Below are 20,385 nucleotides of genomic sequence, written 5' to 3'. Positions count from 1 at the left end.
AAAACTTCAAGCAAGTTAATGATGAGTGCCATTATTGCTATGGCATGGGACATTGGCTTAGGAATTGCCCTATGTATTTGCGAAATATAAGGGAAGGACTCATTACTCCAAAAGGTACAATTCCTAAAGAAATTTATGTTATTGATATAAATTATACTTCCACTACGACATGGGTACTAGATACCGGTTGTGGTTCTCACCTTTGTAATCATTTACGGGGTTTAAGAGATGTGGAGAGGCTTAGCAAGGGAGATGTGGATCTACGCCTTGGAAATGGAGCTACAAGCGGTGAATCCAAAGGAACTTATGTTCTAGCTTTGCCAAACGGTTTTGAGTTGTATTTGCATAATTGTTTTTATGTTCCTACGCTCTCTAAAAACATTATTTCAATCGCCATGCTAGACATGGACGGTTTTTGTTTTGTCATTAAGAACAATCGTTGCTCTATTTCTAGGAATGATTTGGTTATTGGCCAAGCTTCTTCCATAAATGGCATTTACATTTTAGAGACCTCAAATCCGACAAATGATATTTATAACATTCAATCAAAGAAACTCAAAACAAGTGACCCAAGTGAAGCGTTCATTTGGCATTGTCGATTAGGTCACATAAACGAGAATCGCATCAAAAGATTAATTTCTACTAATGTGATTACACCATTTGATTATCAATCATTTGGTACATGCGAATATTGCCTACTTGGCAAAATGACTCGTAATCCTTTTAGTGGTAAAGGGACACGAGCTAGTGAGCTATTGGGATTCATACACACCGATGTATGTGGACCAATGAGTATCACCGCTCGTGGTAATTATGACTACTTTATAACCTTCACCGATGACTTAAGTAGACATGGGCATGTCTATTTAATGAAACATAAGAGTGAAGCGTTTGAGAAATTCAAGGAATTTCAAAACAAAGTAGAGAACCAATTGAACAAAAGGGTAAAAGCACTACGTTCCGATCGTGGTGGTGAATACCTTAGCCTTGAATTTGATTCACACTTGAAAGGTTGTGGTATTATATCACAACTTTCTCCACCCGAAACACCACAACTCAATGGTGTTGCCGAAAGGAGGAATCGAACCCTACTTGATATGGTTCGATCCATGATGAGCCAAACCGAGTTACCGAACTCGTTTTGGGGATTTGCGCTTCAAACCGCAATTAGATCTTTGAACAATAGTCCCACTAAATCCACCGAAAAGACTCCATATGAGATGTGGACGGAAAAGGTTCCCAATATATCCTATATGAGGATTTGGGGATGTGATGCTTACGTCAAGACTAAAGCCGACAATAAGCTTGCCCCAAGATCCGAAAAATGCACCTTTGTAGGTTACCCCTCGCATTGTCGAGGATACTACTTCTACAAACCTCAAGAAAACAAAGTGTTTGTGTCTAGTGAGGCTGTCTTCTTAGAAAGTCAATTTATTTCTAAGAGACAGAGTGGGAGGAATTTTGAACTTGATGAAGTTCAAGAGCCACAAACCGAGGTAGAGACGCATGAAGATGTTCCTTCGTCGTCTAACGCGGTAGTACCTCCTCCACTAAGAAGGACGGGCCGAGTAATTCGCCATCCCGATCGATATGTGGGACTTATCGAAGAAGATGGAACACTCGATGTGTTGCTTATGGAAAGTGACGAGCCCGCCACCTACAAGGCCGCAATTTCTAGTCCTAATTCCACCTTATGGCTTGAAGCCATGAAGTCCGAAATGGATTCTATGCATGAAAACCAAGTTTGGGACTTGGTAGATTTGCCTAAAGGGGCAAGACCCCTCCAATGCAAATGGATATTCAAGGTCAAAAATGGCATAGAAGGACATGACGATGTCTACAAAGCTAGGCTAGTGGCAAAAGGATTTACCCAAGTCCAAGGTCTCCATTATGATGAGACCTTCGCCCCCCGTAGCCATGCTAAGATCCATACGGATTTTGTTAGCGATCGCCGCATTTCATGATTATGAGATATGGCAAATGGATGTCAAAACCGCTTTTCTAAATGGGCATTTAGAAGAGGAAGTGTACATGATACAACCCGAAGGTTTTGTTGATTATAAAAATCCTAACAAAGTGTGCAAGCTTAAGAGATCCATTTATGGTCTTAAGCAAGCATCTAGAAGTTGGAATCATCGATTCAATCATGTTATAAAAGAAAATGGTTTCACTCGAAATGTTGAGGAACCATGTTTATACATGAAATTCAGTGGGAGCAATGTTGTGTTCCTAATCTTGTATGTCGATGACATACTACTCATTGGAAATGATATTCCAATGTTGTCTTGTTAAGAAGTGGTTAGGTAACCACTTCCAAATGAAGGATTTAGAGAGGCACAACGCATATTAGGTATCCGGATCTATAGAGATAGACCCAAGAGGATATTGGCACTAAGTCAAGAGTCTTATGTTGATAAGATTCTTTGACGATTCAGCATGGACAAATCCAAAAGGGGTTTGGTACCTATGGTAACCGGAGCGATATTGAGCGGACTCAATGTCCCTCCGAACCCCATGATGTTGAACGCATGAAGTTGATCCCTTACGCTTCATTTCTGTTGGATCAATCATGTATGCCATGATATCGATGTCTCGTATGCCTTGAGCATGACGAGTAGATATCAAGGAAATCCAGTGAGAGTCACTGGATTCTTTGTCAAGAACATCCTTAAGTACTTGAGAAGAACTAAGGACTCTATCCTTGTGTTTGGAGGAGACATTGAGTTGCGTGTTACAGGATACACGGACTCAAGTTTTCAAACAGATAGAGATGACATGAAATCACAAGCTGGTTTTGTTTTTGCAAAAGTAAAAGCTGGAGAAGCTTCAAGGAAGTCAGAATGTAACCGCGGATTCGACAACGGAGGCTGAGTACATAGCAAAGCATCGAAGCTGCCAAGGAAGCTATGTGGATCAAGCAATTCACGGAAGGTCTAAAAGTAGTACCTACACCGCCGATGATCCCATCACTCTCTATTGTGATAATAGTGGGACGATCTTCCAAGCTAAGGAGCCAAAGTCTAGTAATAGATCTAGACATGTACTTAGAAAGTATCATGTAATAAGAGATTTCATTGAAAGAAAGGAAATTGCGATTTGTAAGGTTGGGACGGATGACAACATTGCCGATCCGCTCACCAAGCCTTTATCGCAGGCTAAGCATGATGGGCATGTTGCGTCCATGGGACTTAAACGTGTACCAAATTTTTGTTAGATTTTGAAATGAAATAAAAGTGTTGTTTTTGTTCATGTTCATAATCGCATTTGTCTTTTATCTTTAATTATACTTTGTTACATCCAAACGGGTTGTAGAGACAATTGAACCCCGTTAAAGTGAACATGGATTAACATTGTTTTGCCCATAGTTACTTATATGAGGTGACGTCTCAAAGTGACTAGAGTGTGAGGCGATTGATGGCAAGTTCAAGTGCCATACAGTCATGTGAGATGACTAGTCGATCACATAGGCAGATGTTAGGAACATTTTTAGCCTAATGACCGCTTATAGAGAGCAAATTTATATAGCCTGGTCGTGGCGAGAGCTACTATAGTATTCTAATGAGTCGATTCTTTTGACTAGAGACTATTCGCCTAAGATGGCACATTTCATTAACTTTGATTTGTGTTACTACGACCTTCGTAAATGGGGTCAAATGGGCATATTTTGGGTTATGATGGTGTGGCTAGTCGAAGGGAATGAGTGCGATAGGAATTGTCCACCCCTAGTCAGGTTATAACAATATCTCAGGGCCACTCGAGGAGCAATGAACTCGAAATGCGTGGCCACGCTCGGAAGGTATCCAGAGTGGATAAATCCGGTCAATCAGTTATTCTCCGGATCGAGGAAACCACTCTCGATATGATCACTTTTACGACCGAAAGACACCTTGCATTGAGTGGGAGATAGTAATAGGACAAGAGAATTGGTGACGCACACTTGTCGAGGACAAGTGGGAGATTGTTGGGAAATGTGTCCTCAACAATAGTGCGATCACATGATTTAAATATCGTTATTAAATCTCATTTTAAAGAATACAATTGGGAAGTAATATTATTTAGGTCAACATATATCGGTAATGATTGGTGACTAGAGTTTGACATTCTTGTCGTATGACGGTGGTGATCGATTGACCCCTAGGTCATACCTATAGGGCGATACTCTTAATTGATCATTTAATTAATCGTATAATGTTACGAGTTAATTAAATTACTTGAAAATTGACGGACGATTTTGGAAGTAAAATTTACGTATCAAATTGAAATGTGATTAAATGAGATACGGTCCGAGTAATTGAATTGTATCATTACTTGGATGAAATAATTGTTTAATGTAACAATTAAATTTGAATGAATTATTATAAATACAAACTGTTGTGATTTATAAAGTGGTAAAATATTTTGGTACGAGTAATTATGAAATTACTAAGTCAATTTTTGTATGTGACGTATTTTTGATAATACGTTGATTTTTAATATGTTAAAAATACATAACAAATATATGTGACATGTGACATGTAACATATAGACAATTGACAAAAATAATATGGACACCATATTATGTAAAGTGCCGAAAATAAGAGGAGGAATGGACTTAATATTGTGTTTATATTTTAAATAAGAAAACATAATGATTAAAAAGTAGTCTAGCCATGCAAGCCTATGAACATTGTTAAGAGCAACAATTTCATGCATTGGCTCTTTCCCTCCTCCACTCCCACCGGTTTTGTGGGAAGAAAAATACTTGAGATTTTTCTTATTTTGCCTAAATATTCACTAAGAGGTAGTGTATGATTATTCATTCTTTTACTCATCAAAATATAAGATTTCTAGAGAGACAAAAACTCTCTCTTCTTCTTCTCTCCCACATAGCCGAAATTATTAAGGGTATATAATAATTTTGGGTCATTTTTCTACTAGATTAATATTATACTAGTATTTATAATATTAATTAGATTAAGTGTTAAGCCTTGGGTATAAAGCTTGGGGAGAGATCTTATACTTAGATCTTTGTTCTTCCATTGGAAAAGCTCAAGAACAAGAAGAGAAAGGTGATCTCTCTTGTGCCCTAATAGCCGAAATCTACAATGTAAGGACATGATTTCTTCTCTTTGTTATTTTGTTTGCATGCATAAGATCCGTATTTAATTTTATGACAAATTACTTAGACATATAAGAGTATGTTAACATGTATATGAATCTACATTTCCATCACTTAGATTATATTAGAGATAGATTAGAATAGATTACTCTTTAATCTTTCCACAAATCTCACATTAATATTTCCTTAATTATTGTTAAAGTTTGTTACTTTTGGGTAATTAAAGATTATTGGGTTATTATTGAAGGATTGACAACCCTTCATCAATCAATCAAGTTCTCTTCTTTTATTCTTTGCTTTATTATTTGGATCATCTCAAGTTTGGAATAATTCCTTTACTCTTTACTCTTTATTGTTCATTTTCCTCATTCTCTTATCATGTTTACACTTGTTGTGATGATTGACACCATTGATGACATGTTTTCCATGATAATGAGTGAGTAATTTCCTTAACTAGGATTAGTGGGTAATTAGAGGAAACCAACATGGGGTTAGTCATGCTTAATCTAATATGTTTTCATAATCAAATTGCTTGCTTGTTGTGATGTCAACTTTATGCACATGTTATGTTTGATGAAATGCTAAGCCTATGAATCCTTGCATTTACAACCATCTCTTATCTACTCAACAAGACTTGTAAGATATAAACCAACTCGAGTCTTGTTAGACCATGCATAGAAGTTGAATAAGAGGAAATTAAGTCGACTTGTAGGTGTTGTAAAATCTAATCGATTCGGCTCCGGGACCCAACTCTTCCTATGAACCGTAAGACATAAACCAACTCGGTTCCTCCACAACATTAATTGCTTGCAACTTTGTAAACATGTTTGTATGATCAACACAATGAATCCCCTATGACCCCATGACATCCTAGTGCTTTTAAGTCATTTGTTTACATTTCTTAGTTCATTGTTTGCTTTACTTTGTTACTTTCATTAGTCTAGAACACAACTACAAACCCCATCAAATCGTGACACTAGCATAAATTGAGATAGATAGACTTAGAACCCAAAGCACACCGTCCCATGGATCGACCTCGACTTACCGCTAACTAGTTGTTTGTTGAGTATTATAAATGTGTTTTGATTGGGTGTACAACGACACGCCCACGTCAAAAATGGCGTCGTTGCCGGGGATGGTGCTATGTGATAAAGTTCTTACTTGTTTGTCTATTTTGATTTTGCTTTCACCTTGAGGAACTTGTTCCTCAAGGATTGTTCTTACCATTTTTGTGTAGTTTCCATGCTTGTAGTTGTTTCCTTGTCTTAGCTGTGATGGCTCAAGACTTGACATATGGAGTATGTGGTAGATTCTTTGAGTATGACTATGGGTATGGGGAGTTTGAGGAGCAAGTCAACACAAACCTACCTTACTACTCATACAATGAAAATCCTAACTACTACCCCAAATTTTCCCACCAAAATCACCACATCCAATATCCACAACAACCACCCACCCAATACCCACTTCATAATGAGTTTCAATTGCCACAATACAACCACTTTTACACCTACCCACGACAAGAAGATGAACCCATTCAAAATGTGATTCTCCAAATGATGGGAGATCAACAAAACTTCTTCAAACAAATGCTAGAGGAGAGCCAAAAGAGGGACAATGTTCTTCAAGGCATTGTTACCCAAGGTGAGGAATTGGAGATTCAAATTGCCCAAATGAAAGAATCCCAAGCAATCACTCCCCACCGTTCTTTGGACATTAATCATGAATGTGAATTTGAAGTAGTAACCTTTGATATAGAAAATGAGAAATGAGAAGAGCCAATCTCCTTGAGCTCTTGTGAGTATGAAAGTGTGATATTTGATGAAGAAGACATGAGGTTGAGTAAGCCAAATACTCTTAGCCTTTGTGAGTATGAGGGTGTGACTTTTAACATGAACATTGAGATGTTGGAAGAAGAATTAATGAAGAAAAATGAAGCCCCCATTCATGATTCATATGAAGATAGCAACAATGATGGTGAGCCTGAGGGATGGACTTGTAACATAACCTTACTTGAGGAGCCTATCCTTGAGACATTTGAGATATCCTATCATGAAGATGAATGTCCTTTCCCTATCTCCCATGAAGACTAGTTGACACCTACCATGGAGCCAATGATTGTTGAAGAGGATATGGTGGACCTTCTTCAAAAGGCCAAAGCATCATACAAAAGCTACTTGGTGGAAAAGCTCAAAGAGAAACTTGCTCGTGAAGCTACTTGTGGAAATTTGGCACCCACAATGACAATTTCTAAGGAACTCGATCATCAAAGCCATGAGAATTCTCCTTCCTCTCTTGAAGGATTGAATAATCAAATTGCTATCATCATCACCAAAATTAAAGAAGAAGTTGGTGAGTGGAAGTCTACGGACGAAAATGAACCATACTTCGTACCTAGTATTGATGAGAATCATGGGCTTATTGGTTTGAAGCATTGGGAAAGCTCTAGTGCCGAGGACAAGGCGAAAGAAAGAACTTATGACAAGCTTCGTTTGCCAAATTTCATGTTCAAATGGAGCAACCCATAATTATGCTTGTTTGGAGCTTGTTCACAAGCTTTTGATCTTCTATTGAGAGTCCTGAGCTCTATGGACAAGAATTTCTACAATTTGAACTAGTTTGGTGGAGTCCTATCTCAAACCACCATTTGTAAGATATTTCTTGAAATCCTACTTTGTATAATATTGTACATACTTGTATTTTTATTTAATTTCTTGCATGAGAGTAGTGAGAGAGAGTTTTCTTACATTTTTATTTAGCAAAATTTCAGAAAAAGATAAGAAGGAACAACAAATTGGTGAAAGGGTATGATTGTGCAAAGAAAAGAAAGAAAAGGAAGAAAAGCAGCGAAAGACGTTCGTCCCGAGGGCTGGACGCTCGTCCAAGGCCCTCATCAGATTACTGTTCAGCGCTGTCACGGAATCCGAGCGGATTTGGCAAAAGACGCTCGTCTTAAAAGAAGACGCTCGGATTGCATCTTGGACGCTCGTCCTGAAAGACACTTGAAGCAAAGTTTTCGAGTTGTACCAAAATCCGAGCGGATTTTTGAGAAACCGCTCGTCCAATGTAAGACGCTCGTCCAAAATAGAAGACGCTCATCTTCAGCCTACTTCAGAAAATGCAAAGTTCCTGTCACGAAATCCGAGCGGATTTTCCGTAAGACGCTCGGATTCTGCTGAGGCAAGACGCTCGTCCCGCAATGAAGACGCTCGGATTCTGGTGTTTTTCTCGAATTTTCCGCTCAGGCCCCACTCGTGTCCGCTCGTCTTCCCCCTTTTTCTATAAAAACACCCCCTTTATCCCTCATTTCCTCACCTTATCTAACCCTAAATCACTCATCTTCATCCCCAAAACACTCCCTTCACATCAAAAGCCAACAAAAACCCCATTTCTCCATGTTCAAGATGATGAATCTCAAGGGCAAAGCTAAGAAATTTGTTGAATCCGCCGGTAGGAAACGCAAGGGTTCATCCTCTTCATCCCCACAAGAGATAATGCCGCCAAGGAACTTCCGCACCATCATGAGAGGAGGAATAAAGAAACTTGAGTACTTCCAAGAGGTACTCTTCACCTCCAATGCCCACCGCAAGAAGTTTGTCGAATTGCTAAGTAAGAACTATGAACCCACTCAGTTTATAGATACTAAGGTGTTAGAAACCCTTGGGATAAGGTACCACACCGAGATGTTCTTTGATGGCTTAGGGATTGGAAAACATTTCCATGCCCATGAGGAGACGTACCTTAGTCTCACCCTGGAATTTTTGAGTAGCCTTCGTATTGTCACGAACACTCGAACCAATGTGAGCATGGAGTTTAGGTTGTGCAACCTAGACCATAGCCTTACACTTGATCAATTCGCTCACATTTTCGGTCTTGTTGTGCCAACCGACTATACCGATAAACCCGGCGATTTCGATGTGGACCTACTTTGGAAGGCTATTTCCGGGAGGGATTTTACCCACCAAAAGCAATGCTAAACCTTTGCCATCCAACATCCGGTGATTCGGATCACCGAACGCTTTGTGGTCGGTACCATCAATGGGAGGTACGAACAAGATAGGTGTACTCTTATTGATTTAACATTTCTTGAGTCCTATTTAAATGTTCGGGGGACGAGGCGATACAACTTCAACACCCCCCTTGAGATGCTTACAAGGTTTCATGACTTTGCTCAAGGGAGCACCCAACTCAAGACCTTCGTGATGGGAGGTCTAGTTACTATTTTGGCTAACTTCCTTTGCCCCAGGTTCAACTCCCATGGGAATTATGCTCCTCTTGAGGGGAGTACTTTGATCGATGAGGACGCCGTCTTCATCCACCACCGGTGGTGTGCCTACACTCAAGGAGGGAGTGTAGAATGGTTTACAAAAGGGTGCACCTCCATCATTCTTTCGGGGTGGAATATACCGGGCACCGACCCAAGATTGATCCCGTATTCGCCTAGGCCAAGCTACCTTCTTGATATCCAAATCATCGGCAATCCCCCTCAAAGGGAAGAGGCACCCCGCCAACAACAAATACCTCGTGGGATACCGGCAAGGCCTATTCCCCCACCTTCCTATGTGCCTATCCCACCATACTCTACTCCTTATACCCAATTCCGACCGGAAATACCCAATACCCCGGGTATTAATGACTTGATGAACCTATGAATAGAGTCGACCTCGGGGTACATGAAGGGAGGGTTGACAACTACTTGGCCCTTTATCCCCAGTACTATCAAATGGCTCAACAAGGGTATATTGACCCTAATGGCCCTAAGCCCTCTTGGGCCCAACCACAACATTTGTTCCTTAATCAAGGGGACCAAGCTTGGAATCTTGGTAGTGGAGGGCATTCTAGCCAAGGAGGAGGGTATGACCAAGGAGGAAGTTCTCACCGGTATGGCTACCTCCAAAATGAGGATGATGACGAGTGAAAGAGGCCTACCTCATCACCTCCATTTGTATGATACTTTTCTCTCCCTCTCTCTTTTGTACATACATTGCATTTAGCTTAGCTTAGCTTTCACTTGCATTTGTATTATATTTCCTATTGCATTTCCTATTGCATTTACATTAGTTAGTTCATATAGTATAAATTGCATTGTAATATATCTCACATGATTCATGTAGTTAGTTGCATATAGGCTAGAATTCATGCATAATCACTAATAACCAATCCTATTCTTTTCTACACTAGAAATAGTGTTTAAATCGGTTTAGGGAGGTTTGATCATAGGTGACCATAGTTTACTAGAAATCATGCATCATATAATATAGTTTAGATTGCATTCATTTGTTATATATGTCATATAGAATTGCATTTAGTTAGAGCATGCATTCATTCATATCATATCATTGCATTTGTACTTTATTTCAAAAAATCAAAAAAAATTCAAAAACATGTATTCCCTTTTTATTCCTACTCCTACATGTACATTGAGGACAATGTCCAAAATAAAGTGGGGGATGGGAATTTATATTCAAAAAATGCATAAAAATTAAAAAATTTCGAAAAATCACAAAAATATGTCTTTTAATTTCATAAAAACAAAATCCATAAAAATTTGAAAAACCAAAAAAATGTTCTTTAATTTAGTAGTGTAGAATTGTATATACTTGTACTTTTGTTCTCTTCTCACATAGATACAACACTACATTTGAGGCATTAGCAAGGGAAAATGAAGACCGCTTCGTATGATCGTTCTAATCTTTATTTCCCTTCCATTTCTTTTTCATTATTCATATGAGGAGGATGGGCTTACATATCAAGGAGGATGTGGTGTATTTTGTTGTTGCGGTTTGTGTATCTATGTGTTGTTAAGAGGTGCATTTAGTTTATAGGACATACTAGTTGGTAGAAGCATATGCATTAGGATGTATATATGTTAGTTGCATCATGGCATGTAGTTTGCATGATAGAAAAATTTTGTGAAACCGTCTACTTGGGAAGCTTGACAAGTGTATATAGGCCCTAGTAGATGCTTTTTCTTCTTAAGACTTTGCTTGTTAGAATACTTGTAAAACACCCTAGGATGTGTCATGCTAGTATCCTTTGACCCATGGATTAAGGCCTAGTCAAGAGTACCTTGTGGTGTGATAACTCCTTGCCTACCGTTTATTCCAAGGTGACCCTTGAAACCATGCAACCATCATTCATCCATGTTCTACCATACATTTTGTCATCAAAGGGAATGGGCACAAAAATTGTAAAAAAATTGAGTTCAAGAAATAAAATGAAAAGAAAAGAAAAAGTTTGGAAATTGCATAAAAAAGAACAGAGGAGTAACAAAAATGAAAACTCCTATGTTTCAAATATAAGGCACCCTCGTTACTAATTGGGGTGACTTTGAAAATGTTCAAAAGAAAATGCAAAAGTTGAAAGTTGTCAAGTATTGAAATGCCAAAAATCAAAAAGAAATGGCAAAAAGAAAGTGTTCTCAAAAGGTTATATGCCACAAGAAATTGAGGGGAGAAACAACAACAGAGCAAACTCCCAAATGAAACTCAAATCCTATTGATCCCTTTATCCATCGTATCCATTTTTGTGCATGGTAAAGAGGGGACGACCCTTCTTCTTGTCTAGGCAAGAGGGGGAATTCCGCGATCCTCCAGTGTTTCTAACACCATAAGGAGTCTATTCTTGAGAAAAGCATTTTACGATTGAGGATAAAGGTACCCTAGCTTGACACAACTTGGAGGTGATTTATTGGTATCCTTCTAGGCTTAGTAGTTTGAAGAAATTGTATCTATGAAGGAGTGTGTACCCTTGAATTGCTTCCCCTTTAGATAATTTCCGCCACTTAGATGAGGAAAGTGGCTATTCTTTTGTAGATGCATCCATTACTTGATTTTGTGTGCTTAATGTTTGGATGTGTCGCCATTTTGGCAAGACCCACCTTGCCTTGCAAGAAGGCATCCTACCTCATGGTTGTCTTGTTGTGAGTTGAAGGGGCGGAGTGAGACCCGCTAATTGTCTCATATCGGTTATATTATTAGGATAGTTTAAATAAAGGTCTAGTTTTTGTCACCTCTTTACTCGGGACGAGTCAAGGTTCGGTTTGGGGATATTTAATGTGAACATTATATGCGCATATTTAGTCCCCTAATTGAGTCTATTTTGCATACTTTTATAACATTTCATGAACATTTTATCCGTCAAATCCTTCCTATTTGCTTTCCTAGTGCATTTCATATGTTTTGTAGGAAAGAAGATAATTAGGCGGAATTTCCCGTCTTTCGTGCATATTTGGAAGCGTATTGACGATATTTGATGGACTAGTATGAAGAGGAGGCGAGAACTAAAGACTAATCCTACAAGAATAAAAAGAAAGTGAAGAAAAGGATTCTGAAGCAGAATCCGAGCGGCCAAAGAGACAAGACGTCCGTCCAAGAAGCATAATCCGAGCGTCCAAGCCTCGAAGACACTCGGATTCCTCTGCTACAATCCGAGCGGATTTGCCTGAAGATGCTCGTCCACCCCTGCAAGAATCCGAGCGGATTCTCCTCCTGGACGAACGGATCGCGGCGTCTTCAGCTGAGATGCTCATCTCTCCGAAAAGACTATCAATTACCTGCTTAGAACTCAAAAATGTAATTACTAATTTAGCCTTAGTTAACCTAATGAAGCTCTACTATATATACCCCACTTGTAAATAATAAAGGTATGAAGTTTTTAGAGTAGAGAGCCTCCACATTAGAAATTCCTCTTAGATTAGATTAGGGATAGATTAGAATAGATTACTCTTTAAGCTTTCCACAAATCTCACATTAATCTTTCTATAATTATTGTTCAAGTTTGTTACTTTTGGGTAATTGAAGATTATTGGGTTATTATTGAAGGATTGACAACCCTTCATCAATCAATCAAGTTCTCTTCTTTTATTCTTTGCTTTATTATTTGGATCATCTCAAGTTTGGTATAATTCATTTACTCTTTACTCTTTATCGTTCATTTTCCTCATTCTCTTATCATGTTTACACTTGTTGTGATGATTGACACCATTGATGACATGTTTTCCATGATAATGAGTAAGTAATTTCATTAACTAGGATTAGTGGGTAATTAGGGGAAACCAACATGGGGTTAGTCATGCTTAATCTAATATGTTTTCATAATCAAATTGCTTGCTTGTTGTGATGTCAACTTTATGCACATGTTATGTTTGATGAAATGCTAAGCCTATGAATCCTTGCATTTACAACCATCTCTTATCTACTCAACAAGACTTAAAAGATATAAACCAACTCGAGTCTTGTTAGACCATGCATAGAAGTTGAATAGGAGGAAATTAAGTCGACTTGTAGGTGTTGTACAATCTAATCGATTCGGCTCCGGGACCCAACTCTTCCTATGAACCGTAAGATATAAACCAACTCGGTTCCTCCACAACATTAATTGCTTGCAACTTTGTAAACATGTTTGTATGATCAACACCATGAATCCTCTATGACCCCATGACATCCTAGTGCTTTTAAGTCATTTGTTTACATTTCTTAGTTCATTGTTTGCTTTACTTTGTTACTTTCATTAGTCTAGAACACAACTACAAACCCCATCAAATCGTAACACTAGCATAAATTGAGATAGATAGACTTAGAACCCAAAGCACACCGTCCCATGGATCGACCTCGACTTACCGCTAACTAGTTGTTTGTTGAGTATTATAAATGTGTTTTGATTGGGTGTACAACGACACGCCCACGTCACTTACCTCCCTTAAAAGACAACGGTTACGTCCCCGTAACAAAACATACCTTATCGAAAAGGTAAGGAAAACACTCCTCATCGACTCCTCTAGTTCCGATGTGGCCTCTTCCACATTGTGATTAGTCCAAAGTACCTTTAGTAAGACGGTCTCACCGTTCGTTATCTTGCGCACTTTCCGGTCTATGATCTCTTTAGGAACCTCCGTGTAATATCACTCAAATTTTATAGTGTCTTTATTTTCTAAACTCGAACTTCGGCGCTGAAGTTCCTTTTAAGGGGGGAAGATTGTAATACCCGTATTTTAAAATAATTTTTATAATAAAATATTTTATCGTTTGCCTTATAAAAGAACGAGGGGAATAAACCATAAACCCTAAATTCTCTTTTTATCTTCTAATACCACTCTCTCGTATTGTCTGTGTCGGGCAGCTTGTTCTGGCTTAAATCTTCGTATTTATCTTCAATATTACCAAGATTCATCATCAACAAATTCATTCATAATTTTTTAAAGCAACTTTTATACTGTGAAACTATATACTCAATCATCATCACAACTCTCTATTTGTCTTTTATGCTAGTGGCTAATTGTCTTCTACCATATAAACTTAACGTGGGATTTTGGAACAATTGTTAATTGTTGAAATATTTTAGCTATTTAAGGTATCACTATTCTACCGATCCTATTATTAATATTACTGTTCGGGGTTGTGTGTATATGTGCAATTAATTGTCATTGGATCATAATATTGATTAATTGTTATGGTATAATATTAGACGTACTAGTAATTTATGTTTCTAGTCTTAATTTTATTCTTGTGAGATGGGTTGATATAATTATCTAAGAAGTTAATTGTTTAATTAGCAAGTTTGTGAGAACTCGTAAGTCATTCGAGTACGAAGGTTGTAGATAATAACATGAATTACATCATCTATGACTTGGTTATAGTGGACGTGTACCTGTAGGATTACGGTTGTATTCATTAATGTGAGTAAGAGGAACTAGAAATCAATATTTTGTTGATTAGCATGAGAATAATGGACTTTTGGGTTCAATACGAGAAGTTAAGGTTCTGGAATATTGAGGTTTCGATTTTCGTCTTGTATTGAAATTCTTTGTAACACCCCCATTTATTTAAGAACCTTTAACTAGACATCCCAAGTAAATGAGAGTGTTACCATCTCGGTTTCCCGAGATAGTGAATAACAAAGTACAACAAACCAAAGTACTTTAAATAAAATTTAGCGATTAAAAGTTTATTACAAACTATCCAAACTAAAACTTAATATAAAATTAATTACAACTCGCAGCGGAAATAAATAAAGTGATTAAATAATCTATATGGTCTAGACTTCTAAGTAGACTGGCTAAGTCCTCACGTATTCCCTTAAACTCCCAAGTCAGCTAACCTTTAGTACCTGTCAAATATGCTCCCCATTATGGTTCATCACAGGTGTTCACGAATACACGGTCAACCACGAGGTTGAGTAGGAAACTAAACAACGAATAAGAAAAAGCAACCTGTAATATCACTGTTACACAAATAAATTCTACCACCACAATTCCGTTCACTTCACACCACAGCACACAGCCAAAAGGCACAGGGGCACTTCTAGCCACACAGTCCCGCCTCATATACACAGTCTGGATACACACAAAACTCATCTCCCTACTCCAACAACAATCGATAATAATGACAGTCTCAGTAATATAACCAAACCAACATGATATAGAATAATGGCATAAGACAGAAAATCCAGCAAGATAATAAAAGATCGTTGTAAACAGTTAAACTCATCCTTCACCAATTCACCACAACATACATTTAATCCATCTTCTAGAAATAAGAGAAATAAGACAAGATTAAGTAATTTCCTACCTTTTTGCAAATCTTCGAGTCACACGAGTCACACAAGCAATCAAAACTGATCCTTTACAAATTCATAACCAACATAGCATAATTATGTACAATTACTAAATAACCAATAATCAACCAAAGCGTAAAATATGGATTCCCGTCTCAAACCACATTTCCTCATTAAAAGTATAAATTGGTAAATAGTAATAATAATGATCACAAAATATATGTTAATAAATTAAATTTTTAAAAGTCGTTTAATAAATGTAACTCCTTCACATTTTACTGTTGATAGTCCTTTAACTAAGGCCTCAAATATACGTGGTATTACAGTCTTCCCTCCTTTAAAGGAACTTCATCCCCGAAGGTCACCCAAACTACTCAAAACTGACACAATACATACCAATAGAAATGCTATCTTATTAGCTCATACTATGAAGGCAATCACACACATTACTTAATTGTATAACTTATAGAAGTAAAGATAACCAATCACATTAAACACAGATAAGCAAAGTTATACTAAAATGCAAAACTTTTAGTAGTATCACATTCTACTATCCTAAAAACTGAAGTAAAACTATCAGATTTGGAGCAAGTTTGGACACGAAAACTCTCAAGTGACAAACAAAGAAAACTCAGCTTGTTTAGGACTCAAGGTATGACTTAATTCGAACACAAAGCAATGAATTAAGCCTAGGACTCGTCCAATCACTTAGCAAAGGACTTATCCAAAATCCTAGCACTAAGCAAGGGAGTTTATCAAGCACAAAGCAAAGATAAATAAGAAAGAAAGCAGGCTGCTTCTTAGGGTTTTTGTCATTTAAAATAATCTGATTTTTGCTAAGGGTTGTGCTTGCTTTTATAGGACAAGCAAGACAATCCCCTCCCTTCATCTAAGAGTGCATCCTAAGGTCACAAAAAGAACTGCTAATAGTACATAACACGGCAGCCAAGACCTTACAAGAAAACAGAAATGAAAAGGACATAAAGCATAAAAGATAGAAAGTAAACTAGTAGTACAACAATCCCTTGTTTACTAGATCAAGTCTTGTTTATGCACACTTAGACTCACTTGGAAGACTTTGGCAAGGCTTCAAAAACTCTCCTAAGGGCCCTTGAGCTATGTTTGATCAAAAGAGGAATGTTGATAGCGACATATTGCACAATAGCCTAAGTAGCTCCAGTCGTGGTCCTTATTGCACCCGGTTTTGTTTAGCTCTTCAGCTCTTGATAGGAAACTCTTTGGGATACAAGTTCCTACAATAAAATGTCCTAAACTCACCAAGTAATAGTCCCAAGCTGGAAAAAGGCATGGCTCCTTAGACGGATTTCATGTTAGACCTCAATCTAGTGCAAGGTCCAAAACCGGGTTCTGAAATAGCCTCCTCGGTTGAATTCTCTTCAATCTCCCCTTCTTGAAAAGGATTTGCCCTCAAATCCTGGCCATTATCCTCTTCAATCTCTTCATAATAAGGACTTAAATCCCCAACATTGAATGTGCCATGGACCTCATAATCTCCGGGCAAGTTAATCTTGTAGGCATTGGACCCAATCTTTTCAAGGACTTCGAATGGACCATTCGCTCTTGGCATGAGCTTGTTCTTCCTTTTGGCTGGAAATATTTCTTTTATTAAGTTTATCCAAACAAGATCCCTTACTTCAAAGTTCGTGGCTTGCTTAGGACCCTTGGCCCTTGCTTTGTATGCTTCATTTGTTTTCTCAATTTGCTTCTTAACTTGAGCATGGATTTGTAGCATTTGTTCAACCCTCTTCTTAGCATCGAAATCGATCTTTTTTCTTTGAATGGGTGCCAAATCAGTTGGCATGAGGGGGTTGGTGCCATAAACAACTTCAAATGGAGACTTGCCCGTGCTTGTAGAAGGAGCCCTATTGAAGGCAAACTCGGCTTGAGCTAGTTTGAGGTCCCAATCCTTCAATGACCTAGAGATCGTGCACCTTAGGATCCTCCCTAGAGTCTTGTTAGTCACCTCCGTTTGTCCATCAGTTTGGGGGTGATGGGAGGTGCTAAATAAGAGCCTAGTCTTGAGTAGCTTCCATAATGACCTCCAAAAGTGGCTCATGAACTTTGAATCCCTATCCGAGACAATAGACTTGGGAACTCCATGGAGCTTAACCACCTCTTTGAAGTATAAATCAGCCACACTAGATGCATCCTCCGTTTTCTTACAAGCAATGAAGTGAGCCATGTTGCTAAACCTATCCACAACAACCATGATGGAGTCCTTACCTCATTGAGTTCTTGGCAAAGCAACTATAAAATCCATGCTAATGTCCTCTCATGGCTGATTTGGAACGGGTAAAGGAGTATAGGGGCCTATTTTGAAGTAGGACTTGGATTGTTGACATGGAGCACACCTCTTGATGACATCTTGGACATCCCCAAGCATCTTAGGCCAATAGAAATGCTCTTGGAGTATGTCATAGGTCTTTTGAATGCCAAAGTGCCCGGCAAGACCATTGGAGTGTGCCCCTCTTACTAACAAGCTTCTATAAGGACTCTTGGGCACACACAACCGGTTTCCACGAAACAAGAACCCCTCTTGGACCAAGTAATGACCCCCTTTTTCTCGTCCATTTTGCAATGACCCCCACTCCTCTTTGAAATTTGGATCCTCTTTGTAAAACTCTTTCATGTGCTCAAATCCAAGCACTCTTTGTTCCATGTAACTCAACATTATGAACCTTCTTGATAGAGCATCCGCAACCACGTTATCCTTCCCTTCTATGTACTTGCTTGCAAAGTTGAATGATTGTAAGAACTTAACCCATTTGGCATGTCTATGATTGAGTTTATGCTGCCCATTGATGTACTTAAGAGCCTCATGATCCGAATAAAGAACAAAGGGCCTTGGCTTGAGATAATGGCTCCAATGAGTTAAGGCTCTTATAATGGCATATAACTCTTTGTCATAAGTTGAGTAATTAAGCTTGGCACCACTTAATTTATCACTAAAGTAAGCAATTGGCTTGTGCTCTTGAACAAGGACAGCCCCAATGCCAATGCCACTAGCATCACACTCAACTTCAAACAACTTATCAAAATTTGGTAAAGCAAGAATAGGAGACTCACATAGCTTTTCCTTGATGGTGTTGAAGGAGGTTTCGGCCTTATCTCCCCATTTAAACTCCCCCTTCTTCATACATTCAGTTATAGGAGCCATGAGAGTGCTAAAGTCTTTGATGAACCTCCTCTAAAATGATGCTAACCCATGAAAACTCCTTACATTCGTGATATTCCTAGGAATAGGCCATGACTTGATTGCTTTAATCTTCTCTTGATCAACTAATATGCCCCGGTCAGAGATGATGAAACCCATGAATTGGAATTCATTTTGCATAAAAGAACACTTCTCAAGCTTCCCATACAACTTGTGTTCCCTAAAAGTGTCAAACAATATTTGCAAATGATTGAGGTGCTCTTCTTTGTTAGGACTATACACCAAGATGTGATGAAAGTATACAACAACAAAGCTGCCCAAGTGAGGCCTAAGCACTTCATTCATAACCGTCATGAAAGTGCTCGGTGCATTAGAAAGACCAAATGGAATGACAAGCCATTCATACAACCCATGCTTTGTTTTGAATGCGGTTTTCCACTCATCTCCTTCCTTGATTCTTACTTGATGATAACCTTGCCTTAAATCAATCTTTGAAGACAGTTTGGCCCCACTAAGCTCATCTAGGATGTCATCAAGCCTTGGTGTAGGAAACCTATACTTGATTGTTATGTTGTTGATGGCTCTACAATCGGTGCACATCCTCCATGACACATCTTTCTTGGGCACAAGTAAAGCTGGAACGGAACAAGGGCTAAGGCTTTCCCTCACAAAGCCCTTGTTCATAAGCTCTCTAATTTGTTGTTGCAATTCTTGAGTAGCTTTAGGATCACTTCTATAGGCTGCCTTGTTGGGTAGAGTAGCTCCCGGAATGAAATCAATTTGGTGTTCAATTCCTCTAAGAGGAGGCAAGCCACTAGGAAGCTCACTTGGAAGCACATAACCATAGGTCTTAAGTAGACGTTGGACCTCACTAGGCATCCCCTTCTCTTCTTCTCCCACCACTCTCTTGGCTATAAGCACGTACACATCTCTATCCTCCTTTAACTCTTGCAACATTTATGCCCCATTGATTAGTAACACCTCCTTTGATGGTTCAAGCATGGAAGGTGTTGGAATATGCTTGAGAACAGGTGGTAAAGGTGCTAGGATGACCTTTCTTGAGCCAAATTTGAAGGTGTAGGTGTTGTCTTTACCGTGATGAACCGCGTCCCTATCAAACTCCCAAGGTCTCCCAAGTAGCAAGTGACAAGCATCCATTGGAAGAACATCACAAAGAGCTTCATCTACATAGCTCTTACCAATGGAAAATGGAACCAAGCATTGCTTATCAACCCTTACTTCAGCCCCTTTGTTGAGCCACCTTAGCTTATAAGGACTAGGATGGTCTTGTGTAGGCAATGATAGCTTTTCAATGAGAGTACTAGAGGCTACATTGGTACAACTCCCTCCATCAATGATAAGATTGCAAACCCTTCCTTTAATGGTACACCTAGACCTAAAAATTTGTTGTCTTTGGTCCATTTCCAAGGGTTGGGGTTGGGTATGCATCACTCTCCATGTAACCAAGCTAAGACCTGCATTCGGCATAACCACATCAGCCTCTTCATGGTCCGTCCCCTCCCTCTCCTCATCACACACAAGGATCTCATCATCACCC

At 38.7% G+C, this 20,385-nt stretch overlaps 1 protein-coding gene across 1 annotated transcript; it reads right to left on the bottom strand.

Annotated features, from left to right (window-relative positions):
* Positions 1-16,967: 16,967 nt before the first annotated feature.
* LOC141639944 (uncharacterized) lies at positions 16,968-19,784 on the bottom strand. The gene is made up of 4 exons (XM_074448914.1): positions 19,306-19,784; positions 18,151-18,618; positions 17,713-17,865; positions 16,968-17,445 (listed from the first exon to the last, which is right to left on the bottom strand). Exons 1-4 carry the CDS (start codon positions 19,782-19,784, stop codon positions 16,968-16,970), a joined length of 1,578 nt encoding a protein of 525 aa, XP_074305015.1.
* Positions 19,785-20,385: the final 601 nt, after the last annotated feature.

Source organism: Silene latifolia, unplaced genomic scaffold, assembly GCF_048544455.1.
Source record: "Silene latifolia isolate original U9 population unplaced genomic scaffold, ASM4854445v1 scaffold_62:4597612-6569265, whole genome shotgun sequence".
In the NCBI taxonomy this organism is placed as follows: Eukaryota; Viridiplantae; Streptophyta; class Magnoliopsida; order Caryophyllales; family Caryophyllaceae; genus Silene; species Silene latifolia.
The sequence above is the reverse complement of the archived record's forward strand: the minus strand, read 5'-3'. Positions and strand labels throughout refer to the sequence as shown.

Coding starts and splice junctions, on each gene's coding strand:
- LOC141639944 (XM_074448914.1), bottom strand. CDS start 19,784: ATGTTGCAAGAGTTAAAGGAGGATAGAGATGTGTACGTGCTTATAGCC. Junction 18,619..19,305: donor TCTTCAAAGATTGATTTAAG/GCAAGGTTATCA, acceptor TGCTTACTTTAG/TGATAAATTAAGTGGTGCCA. Junction 17,446..17,712: donor TTCATGAGCCACTTTTGGAG/GTCATTATGGAA, acceptor ACCCATTCAAAG/AAAAAAGATCGATTTCGATG.